At 37.2% G+C, this 11,946-nt stretch overlaps 1 protein-coding gene across 1 annotated transcript; it reads right to left on the bottom strand.

Annotated features, from left to right (window-relative positions):
• Positions 1-10,968: 10,968 nt before the first annotated feature.
• On the bottom strand, positions 10,969-11,677 carry LOC127096310 (uncharacterized). The gene is made up of 2 exons (XM_051034895.1): positions 11,324-11,677; positions 10,969-11,244 (listed from the first exon to the last, which is right to left on the bottom strand). Exons 1-2 carry the CDS (start codon positions 11,462-11,464, stop codon positions 10,969-10,971), a joined length of 417 nt encoding a protein of 138 aa, XP_050890852.1. The 5' UTR covers positions 11,465-11,677.
• Positions 11,678-11,946: the final 269 nt, after the last annotated feature.

The following is an 11,946-nucleotide window of genomic DNA, read 5'->3' as shown; positions in this document are numbered from 1 at the left end:
CTCTACAAAAGAAATCATGAAACGGTTCTGCTCAGATGTGTGGATATACACGGAGCAAACATGTTAGTCAAAGAGATTCACGAGGGATCTTTTAGAACCCACACCAATGGGCATGCCATGACAAAGAAAATTCAGAGGGCTGGTTATTATTGGTTGACAATGGAATATGATTGTTTCAACTATGCCAATAAGTGCCATAAATTCCAAATTTATGGTGACAAAGTGCATGTTCCGCCATTGCCGCTGAATGTCTTGACCTCTTATTGGCCATTTTCAATGTGGGGCATTGATATGATTGGTCTCATAGAGCCTAAAGCTTCCAATGGTCAGCACTTCATCCTCATCTATGTTGACCACTTCATCAAATGGGTAAAACTCACTTCCTACACCAACTTAACGAAGTAAGTGGTTGCTCGATTTATCAAAAATGAGATTATGTGTCGCTATGGAGTTCCTAGCAAGATCATCACTGATAATGGATCGAACCTGAACAACAAGAAGATGAAAGAGTTATGCGAGGGATTCAAGATTGAACTCCATAACTCTTTCCCATATTGTCCAAAGATGAATGTATTTGTTGAAGCAACCAATAAAAACAACAAGAAAATCCTGCATAAGATGGTGAAAACCTATAAGGATTGGCACGAAATGCTACCCTTCAAAATGCATGGATACCGGACATCAGTCTGCACTTTAACATCGGAAACACTATTCTCTTTGCTATATGGGATGAGAGTAGTTCTCCCAATCGAAGTAGAGTTTCCCTCAATGAGAATCTTGATGGAGGCCATGCTAGAGGAAGTTGAATGGATCCAGAACAAATTTGACCAACTGAACCTCATTGATGAGAAGAATATGGCTGCTTTGTGACATAGACAGTTGTACCAAAAACGAATTAAGAGGGCATTTGACAAGAAAGTCCATCCTCGGGAATTCAGAGAAGGAGATCTCGTGCTCAAGAAGATCGTGTCCTTACACAAGGATTCATGCGGGAAGTGGACTCCTAATTACGAAGGTCCGTGTGTTGTAAAGAAAGTCTTATATATAGGAGCTTTAATTCTTACAACAATGGATGGTGAAGAGTTCCCTCACCACGTGAAGTCTAATGCAGTCAAAAAATACTATGCTGACTAAAATCCTGATAAGTCGAAAACCCGAAAGGGCTACGTAGGAAAAAATGGGTATCCCAGTGGACTAAAAACCCGAAAGGGAAATCCAGGCAAAAGTTAGGGATAAATACAAAAAAAGATAGCTTGCTAAGTTGAAAACCCGAAAGGGTGACTTAGGAAAAAAAGAGCTTCCCGGTGGGCCGAAAACCCAAAAGGGAAGTCCATGAAGTAATTACGTACATAAAGGCAAGACTGATCGACACAAAAGAGCCAAAGGCGGAAAGATCAATCCAGCTGCTCCCTTCAGACGCAAGGTTTTTGTGGACTCATGGTTATAGGGCTAGTTACGGTTATTGTGATTCAATGTAATTCCCGTTCCCATTGCCATTTTCAATTTGTAATATTCTATAGAGCTACACCATTTGTATGCTACCATTATATGAATAAATACAAATTTTGCCTATCAATTGTTGTCATTCGTGTTTTTCTCTATTTTCTTTGTTATGCAAAATGTCATTTGTTTATTAATGATAAAATTTTGAACTTAAAGAGAATAATAAACATATTGAAAAACACAAATCGCTATGACACGTGTGAGGATTAGAGGGAAATCATTGCTTTCTAGAAAGACACAAGGTTGCAAAAGCACTCATAGGTAACCATAGTTAGAATCTCCATGGAAAACAACCCATCAATCCTCTGAAAGGAACCCTTGGCTAGTAGTAACTATCAAGCTTGGTAGAATTCTATTTTCAATACATCTATCACAAAATACTAGGTTGAGTTCTTGGTGTTGAGGAATCAAAGCCTCCAGAAGCAACCTCTGTAAATTCCCAGTCTGCATAATGTCAACATTTACATGCACTGGTCATTCATATATCATTCATAAAAGAAAAATCAAATCATGCATAGCCCGAAGTGTACTTCGCGCTCACTTGAATTAACCCATGTCTTGTTGTTGATTTTATCCATTGATCCAAAGTCCAATTGTCATTGGTATCTTCAAAGTTCAGTCTTCACTGACATCAATTTCAAAGCCCGGTTGTTACCGACACCCTTTTCCAAAATCCAATTATCATTGGTACCCAAAGTCTAATTGTCATTGGCATCTCCAAATTCTAGTTGACACTGGCATAAATTTCAAAGCCCGGTTGTTATCGGCACCCATCTTAAAAATCCAATTGTCATTGATACCCAAAGTCCAATTGTTATTGGCATCAAAATCAATGTCCAATTTTCATTGACATTTTCAAAATCCAATTGCCATTGGTACCCAAAGTCAAGTTGTCACTAGCTTCAAAACCAAATTTAGGTTGTGACCGACATCCATTTTTGAAGTCTAATTGTCATTGGCACTTTTAAAGTCTAGTTCTCACTGGTATCACCTTTAAAATCCAATTGTTACTGTCATCATTTGTTAGAAGCCGGTTACTATTGATGCCTATGGTCGAAGTCCAACTTTGTTTGGCATGTTCAGAGATTTTGGCTCTATTTGTCTTGATGTTTCCTAGAAATTCATTTGCATGACTTACTATTGTAAGGAATTCTTAAAAGATTGGATGATTTTCTTGTAAGAAAACTCCAATATTTTTGTTTTGGATGGATTCCATGTTAGGAAACTCCAAAGTTTTCTATATTGGATGAATTCTTTGTTAAGAATCTCTAAATTTCTTTTTGCATGGATGATCTTCTTATTAGAAGTCCCCCAAACCTTGTATTGGATAAAGTCCTTGTTAGGGATCTCCATGGTTTGATTGGATGATTTTCTTGTTAGAATTCTCTAGAACTCTTATGTATATATATATATATATATATATATATATATATATATATATATATATATATATATATATATATATATATATATATATTCTAAAGTGTCAGCTTGTAAATCTTGATAGGGTTCGTATCATATCACATCATATCCATAGTGAATTTCTCCAGCACGATTGTTATCCCCAGTGAGTCTTCACCCTCTTTATCCCTCTCGTTCCCTGTGGACCACCATTACCACATATCCCCATTTTCTCCCATAGGTTCGACCTTCATTCTTTATCCATCATAATAAATCTTGATAGGGTTCGTATCATATCACATCATATCCATAGCAAACCAAAACAAAAAAAAGTTCTCTTTAAATTCACAACATATATCATATCATTTCATTTGCATCCATGGACAAAATTAAGGTATTTATGTATTTCAATACCTTTCATCATGATTCTATGAGAACTATCATCACTCATGTCATCAGGCAAAGCAATTTAAATATGGGTAATTGTCATACCCCAATTTTGTCCCTAAATCCATAAATCAATGCATTCACAAGACATTTACATCATCTGCATATCATAACATACATTTCTTTCATCATAATGCTTAGAATGCCACTCTAAATAAAATTTTGGTTTGATAGACAGAACGATTGAAGCGATTCTCAATTGTGTGCAAAATTAGCGAGCATAAAATTTCGAGATCGGGCTTGTAGCTGTCTGTTTTATTGATCTATGGTTCGTGTAGTTCAACCTGGCGTGCTCATTTTATTTTTTTGATTATGCTTGCGATCACATTTTGATTAACCTGAACATTTTCATTCAAGCACTTTTTACCACGAGATTTGATATGCATTTGTCTGTTTTCCAAAATTTTATTTCACTTAGATCATTTTAATGCACTCATACTTTTTCGCGCATTTTCGTGCCTGATTTTTAGTCATTTTATTTCCTTTTATTTTTTGTCTTTATCAAAATATCAAGCAAAAATAAATAGAATTGATGAAATATTCGATTTTATTTCATTTGTTTTTATAAAAAAGTTGTGTATTTTATTTCATTTTATTTTGTTAAACTCTTTTAATCACCAATATATCACCAAGGGCATTTTTGGGTTATCTAAAATTGTATTTGCAAAACTTTAGTATATAATGATTTTTTATTGGCCAAAAGAGGAAGAGGGACTCATAAAAAAGACCCCACATGGCACATTTCTATTGAGATTGGTTTCATTATGAAAAGGAGTGAACAAGTAAAAACGAAAGTAACTCATTCTTTTTTCTAGGAACTTCTTTTTTCACTAAGTTTTCTCTTCTTCCTCTTGATACAGAACCCACCTCATTTTCTTCTTTCTCTCTTACTATCCCTGCAAACCATCATCCATCTTCCACTCTTCAGCTTTCACTCGACTTCTCCACTATCGACCCTCCCTTTGTCTTCACCTACCTTCAAAAACTGACCGACTGACAATGCTTTGACGAAAAGCACACAGAGTCGCCCCTGTAATGTTAGCGAGTTTAGGATTACCCCCCTGTAAACATATTTTTTGTAAACCCCCCCTTATGTTATGTAGATTCCTTCATAGAACCCCCTAATATCCAGGTGGCATGGAATCTAATAAGAGGTCCTACACCTGGCATATTTTTAATTTTGTTAAAGTGATTATGTGTCATTTTACACTTTTTAATTTCAAATACCCCCTTAGAAAATTAGGGTTCTGAACATAGCAGGGAAGACGAAGACGAAATTTCCAGGGGAAGACGAAGACGAAGAAGAAGAATGTAGGGAACGAAGCAAACGAGAAAGACGACCGCAGTGAAGACGAAGATGAAGACAACCTCAGCGAATATGAAGAAGCGATCCAGCTCAGTGAAGACGAGCTCAGTGAAGTGTCCAAAGTCCGAGGTTAGTAAAAATTTGAAGTTCATCAATGTCGTAGGGTAAAATTTTGAAATCAACAATCTTTGACATGTGGGTATAATATATTGACAGGATTCACAACACTTTAGTGTTACACTCCACCATGGGGGTGAATTTTACAGGGTTTTTGAAGAAGAAATTATATACAGAGGGGGTACGGATACGACAGTTAATGGGATACATGTTTCAAATTGGAACATGGATAACATTGAGAAGTTGTTGAGTAGGTTAGGGTATAAGGCTGATTGTGTTAGGGTATGGACAAAAGTTTTAGAAATTCAAGATGGTTTTTTTCTGATTAGGAAAGATGATGTTGTTGATGATTTTGCTCTATACTTTAGTGCAATGAATGTGAAAGGAGATTTGTATGTTGAACATAGTACTGGGAACATGGACCCTGCTGATAGGGAACCTAAATGTGTGAATGATGATGACCACCCCCCTGATAATGGAATTGATGGGTTAGATGAGGAGAAGGTAGAGGGGTTAGATGACAGTGAAGATGAAAGAGCTACTGCTTACTTTGATGGTTTTGAAGGAATAGATGTTACTAAGCCTATTAGGTGGGAGCCCAATAACAGTATGGAGGAGCCCAATAAGAGTATGGATTCAGATGATGTATACTATAGTGATGAGTTGAATAGTTCTGACCCAGATGATTCTTGTGATGAAGAAAGGCCCAAGTATGCTAGGTTTAGGAAAGAGCATCTAAACAAAGACTTTATATTCAAGTGGGGTATGGAATTCAACACACTTGATGACTTTAGGGCAGCTATCCGTGAGTGGTCAGTGCTTAATGGGAGGGAAATTTCTTTTGTGAAAAATGAGGGAGATAGGGTAAGGGTGGTGTGTAAGCATAAATGTGGGTTTTTAGTCTTATGCTCTAAGGTGGGCCACAAGGAGACTTTTGCTATAAAAACACTTGTACATAAGCACACATGTGTTAGGGTTTTGAACAACAAGTTTGCTAGCTCAAAGTGGGTGGCCAAGCATGTGGTAAAGAGGATGCAAACTTCTGATACAGTCAGGATAAGAGACATCATCCAAGATATGAGGCAAACATATTCTGTGGGTATTACTGTTGCAAAAGCATGGAGGGCTAAGCTAATTGCCAAGAAGATAATTGAAGGTGATGCTGACAATCAGTATGCTTCCATATGGAGGTATGCAGAAGAACTAAGAAGGGTAAACCATGGCAACACTGTGAAGATAAATGTAGAAAGACCTAGTCCATCCATACAACCAAGGTTTGGGTCATTTTATTTCTGTTTTGATGGCTGTAAGAAAGGCTTTATTCATGGATGCAGACCATTTGTGGGGGTTGATGGATGTCACTTAAAGACCAAGTATGGTGGACAGTTACTTATTGCTGTAGGCAGGGATGCTAATGATCAATACTTCCCTTTGGCATTTGGTGTGGTTGAAAATGAAACAAAGGAGAGTTGGAGATGGTTTATACAACTACTAATGGAGGACATTGGTCAGGATAGAAGATATGTATTTATCTCTGATCAACAGAAGGTATGTATTTAACTCTATCTTTCTGTTGCAAATTATTCTATTCTCTAAATGTTGAAAAAATTTCTATTTTGTATCAGGGACTTGTGGCTGTATTTGAAGAATTGTCTGATACTATTGAGCATAGATTATGTCTTAGGCACTTGTATGCTAATTTCAAGAAAAGGTTTGGTGGAGGAGCCCTTATTAGAGATTTAATGATGGGAGCTGCTAAAGCCACATACTATCAGGCATGGGTCCAAAAGATGAATGAATTGAAGAATGCAGATCCCAATGCTTGGACTTGGTTGATGGCTGTTCCTACCAAAAGCTGGTGTAAGCATGCCTTTTCTTTTTACCCTAAATGTGATACATTGATGAATAATATCTCAGAGTCTTTTAATGCTACCATTCTAGCTGCTAGGGACAAACCTATACTCACAATGTGTGAGTGGATAAGAAAATATCTGATGAATAGGTTATCCACCTCTGCAAGTAAACTAGAAAATTGGCCACATAAGGTGATGCCAATACCTAGGAGAAGGTTAGATAATGAGGTGTTCAGGAGTGGTCATTGGTTGCCAACATGGTCAATTGCTGAGACTTTTCAGGTTACACATAGTTACAACACACATGAATTTATTGTTGACATTGCTAAAAGGTCATGTAGTTGTAATTTTTGGGAATTAGTAGGAATTCCATGTAGGCATGCTGTAGCTGCTCTGAGTTATAGAAAGCAAAACCCTGATGAATTTGTTGATGCTTGTTACACAAGAGAAAAGTTTGCACTATGTTATGGATTTTCAGTAAGTCCAATCAATGGTCAAGATATGTGGCCAGAAGTTGAGATGGAACCACCTCTACCACCTGCATATAAAAATGGTCCTGGTAGACCTAAGAAGATTAGGATAAGAGAAAGTGGAGAGGATGGTGCAAGGAAGAGAAGATCTGGTGTTGCATATAAGTGCACCAAATGTGATAATTTTGGTCACAATGCTATGACTTGTAAGGCTACCACTCAGGATCCCAATGCACTTAAAAGAAAGGTAATTCATTGTGATATACATTTTGTCTTACATTCTACATTATGTCTTACATTCTTCATTGTGATATGCATTGTGATGACAACCATACATTGTGTCTTACATTGTAGAGAAAACCTAAAAAAGGACATGTGCCAACTGCAACTGATATGCCAACTGCAAATGATATGCCAACTGCATCTGATATGCCTGCCCCAACTGCAACTGATATGACTGTTCCAACAAATGTGCATGTTCCAACTGCAACTGATATGACTGTTCCAACTGCAACTGATATGACTGTTCCAACTGCAACTGATGTGCCTGTTCCAACTGCAACTGATATGCCTGCCCCAACTGCAACTGATATGACTGTTCCAACAAATGTGCCTGTTCCAACTGATCCACAGCCTCCAACTGATATGCCTGTTCCAACTATTATGAGTCAAACAGGATCTAGTGTGGCTGCCTCAATCACAAAACAATCCAGAAAAAGGGTTGAAAAAAAACCTATCATCAAAAGAAGGCAAAGTGAGAGGATCAAGTTGAGTTGGTTTAAAAGACCCATAACAGGTGAAGGAATATCTAGTGACAAACCAATTACCCTACCAGAAAATGAAGACATACCCACTTCAAAATGAGGGACTGATTATTATGTTTCTGCTATGTATTTTGTAATCCTTTTGGAAAACTCTTTTGTAATGCCAACTGATCTTTGAAGACATGTATTTTGTAATCCTTTTGTAACAAACATATGCACTTACTGTGATGATCAATTCTAATGTATCAGTTTAACATTATTGGTGTGTATTGTCTATAAAACACAATGGCTAGTCTGTCACATTTTTTTCTTGTTTTTCATAAACCATGAATTTTGCAGAGAGCCATGGCTAGTCTGTGCACTAATCTTACAACAAAACCATGAATTCCGCAGCATACAATAGGTCTAGTTTAGAAGGCTGCAGCAATCCAAGTCAAGAACATGACGAAAACCTTTCCAAGTTCATGCTTAATAATTCATGCTGCAACTAATGCCAAACAATGCCTCACCTATATCAGAACAAACACAAGACCAAGTTACACTTGTAGCATACCATATAATTTGACCTACAATCATGCAAACACCATGCTTGCGATATGAATCTGCCAGCCAACCAAGGCCTCGAAGCAGCCAAACCTGCAGCATGACCAAGATCATCATACCTATCAATTCTAAACCAAGTGCAGGCCATCTGTTACTCCAACATTTCATGTAATTTGGCATGCTATAGAAGTGCAAGCTGGGAGTTGTAACTTCATGTCAGTACAGTACAGGAAAAACAATCAAAGGGACATGAGTCTTTACACAACAGGAAAAAAGGTCTAAGTTCTTCAACACAATTCCAAGCATTCAAATGGCCATATATAGAACATGATACCAAACAAGGTTATCTTTGCCAAAACCATAAAAGCATGTTCATGACAATGGCAGCACTATACATCAATCAATAAACCAAGGCATCAAGACTCTGGAGCTTTTTGTCAAATGCCAACCTATGCACTTACTGTGATGATCAATTCTAATGTATCAGTTTAACATTATTGGTGTGTATTGTCTATAAAACACAATGGCTAGTCTGTCACATTTTTTTCTTGTTTTTCATAAACCATGAATTCTGCAGAGAGCCATGGCTAGTCTGTGCACTAATCTTACAACAAAACCATGAATTCCGCAGCATACAATAGGTCCAGTTTAGAAGGCTGCAGCAATCCAAGTCAAGAACATGACGAAAACCTTTCCAAGTTCATGCTTAATAATTCATGCTGCAACTAATGCCAAACAATGCCTCACCTATATCAGAACAAACACAAGACCAAGTTACACTTGTAGCATACCATATAATTTGACCTACAATCATGCAAACACCATGCTTGCGATATGAATCTGCCAGCCAACCAAGGCCTCGAAGCAGCCAAACCTGCAGCATGACCAAGATCATCATACCTATCAATTCTAAACCAAGTGCAGGCCATCTGTTACTCCAACATTTCATGTAATCTGGCATGCTATAGAAGTGCAAGCTGGGAGTTGTAACTTCATGTCAGTACAGTACAGGAAAAACAATCAAAGGGACATGAGTCTTTACACAACAGGAAAAAAGGTCTAAGTTCTTCAACACAATTCCAAGCATTCAAATGGCCATATATAGAACATGATACCAAACAAGGTTATCTTTGCCAAAACCATAAAAGCATGTTCATGACAATGGCAGCACTATACATCAATCAATAAACCAAGGCATCAAGACTCTGGAGCTTTTTGTCAAATGCCAACCTATGCACTTACTGTGATGATCAATTCTAATGTATCAGCTTAACATTATTGGTGTGTATTGTCTATAAAACACAATGGCTAGTCTGTCACATTTTTTTCTTGTTTTTCATAAACCATGAATTCTGCAGAGAGCCATGGCTAGTCTGTGCACTAATCTTACAACAAAACCATGAATTCCGCAGCATACAATAGGTCCAGTTTAGAAGGCTGCAGCAATCCAAGTCAAGAACATGACGAAAACCTTTCCAAGTTCATGCTTAATAATTCATGCTGCAACTAATGCCAAACAATGCCTCACCTATATCAGAACAAACACAAGACCAAGTTACACTTGTAGCATACCATATAATTTGACCTACAATCATGCAAACACCATGCTTGCGATATGAATCTGCCAGCCAACCAAGGCCTCGAAGCAGCCAAACCTGCAGCATGACCAAGATCATCATACCTATCAATTCTAAACCAAGTGCAGGCCATCTGTTACTCCAACATTTCATGTAATTTGGCATGCTATAGAAGTGCAAGCTGGGAGTTGTAACTTCATGTCAGTACAGTACAGGAAAAACAATCAAAGGGACATGAGTCTTTACACAACAGGAAAAAAGGTCTAAGTTCTTCAACACAATTCCAAGCATTCAAATGGCCATATATAGAACATGATACCAAACAAGGTTATCTTTGCCAAAACCATAAAATCATGTTCATGACAATGGCAGCACTATACATCAATCAATAAACCAAGGCATCAAGACTCTGGAGCTTTTTGTCAAATGCCAACCTATGCACTTACTGTGATGATCAATTCTAATGTATCAGTTTAACATTATTGGTGTGTATTGTCTATAAAACACAATGGCTAGTCTGTCACATTTTTTTCTTGTTTTTCATAAACCATGAATTCTGCAGAGAGCCATGGCTAGTCTGTGCACTAATCTTACAACAAAACCATGAATTCTGCAGGACCTAAAGAAAAAGCCAAAGTATTTAATTACATTCACCTTGAATTCTGCACTGAAAAAGTTTAAGAGATAGACTACATTAATATATTTCAATTTATTTATATGTTTACTATGTCATATTTTCTTTAGAATTACTGACTATAAAATTGTTCTGTAGTTTTCTGATGATTTTGCAATTTTGCTCTTTCATTATGATATAACTTTTTTCTGTCATTATTGGTAGATTGAATGCTGAAAGTTTAATCAAATAATGATGCTGCACTGACAGTTTAAGATTGATGAACAGATTACATTTCATTGATGAACACATTACAAGTTCAACGTTACATTGCTGAAAAACACTAATGACATAACAATTACATGACAGACTCATTAGACTAACTTAACCATAGTTGCTATCAACATCCATGACAGACCAATTACAAACATTAACCATAAATTTTTCCTCTTTTCCATTGCAATCTTTTTCTTCAGTTTTTCTAACTTGTTAAGCTTTCCGACTCTGCAATCTATCTCCTCAACAATCTCTTTAGCAAATTCAATCAAATAAGCCTTGTTGACTTCACATTGGCGGCATCCAGACGGATTGGTTTCTTTCACTGCAAACTCACTGACCAAATCATCCCACAAAAATAAACCGCACCCATTCTGCAATTTGAGACAAACACCACCAACAATTAATTTCGAAATCAAACTCAAAATAATAAAATGCTTCAAAATTGCTCACCATATTATTCCTGCATTTCCAAAATTTGCGACCGGGGTTTTCAATTGACTTGGAGACCAACAACTTCATGGTTTCATTGCATCCACATCTTGGTAAGCCGTTTCCAACTTCACTCGTGGAAGATGCCTTGCTGCCACCCATAACCCAGATGAAGGGGACACGGACGAAGATGAAGAGAGGGATGGATTTGGGGTAGGGATGGATTTCACGAAGAGAGAGGGATGGATTTGGGATAGGGATGGATTTCACGAAGAGAGAGAGGGATGGATTTGGAACCCTAATTTCTAGTTTATGCCATGCTGGAGACCTAATGAAGATTCACATGTGAAAATAAAAAAATTAAAAAGCCACGTCTGAAATAAAATACCAAGATTCCATGCCACCTGGATATTAGGGGGTTCTATGAAGGAATCTACATAACATAAGGGGGGTATTGAAAAAATAACTTTACCAGGGGGGTAACCCTAAACTCGCTAACATTACAGGGGGGTAAAGTGTATTTAACCCTTCTTTTTTCTAGGAACTTCTTTTTTCACTAAGTTTTCTCTTCTTCCTCTTGATACAGAACCTACCTCATTTTCCTCTTTCTCTCTTACTATCCCTGCAAACCATCATCCATCTTC

This window comes from Lathyrus oleraceus, chromosome 6 (assembly GCF_024323335.1).
Source record: "Lathyrus oleraceus cultivar Zhongwan6 chromosome 6, CAAS_Psat_ZW6_1.0, whole genome shotgun sequence".
NCBI classification, from domain to species: domain Eukaryota; kingdom Viridiplantae; phylum Streptophyta; class Magnoliopsida; order Fabales; family Fabaceae; genus Lathyrus; species Lathyrus oleraceus.
This window is presented reverse-complemented; position numbering and strand designations above follow the sequence as displayed.

Excerpts from the sequence above, each read along its gene's own strand:
- LOC127096310 (XM_051034895.1), bottom strand. The coding sequence starts at position 11,464 with ATGGGTGGCAGCAAGGCATCTTCCACGAGTGAAGTTGGAAACGGCTTA. Across the intron at positions 11,245-11,323 it reads GGAAATGCAGGAATAATATG|AATGGGTGCGGTTTATTTTT; the intron begins GTGAGCAATTTT and ends CTCAAATTGCAG.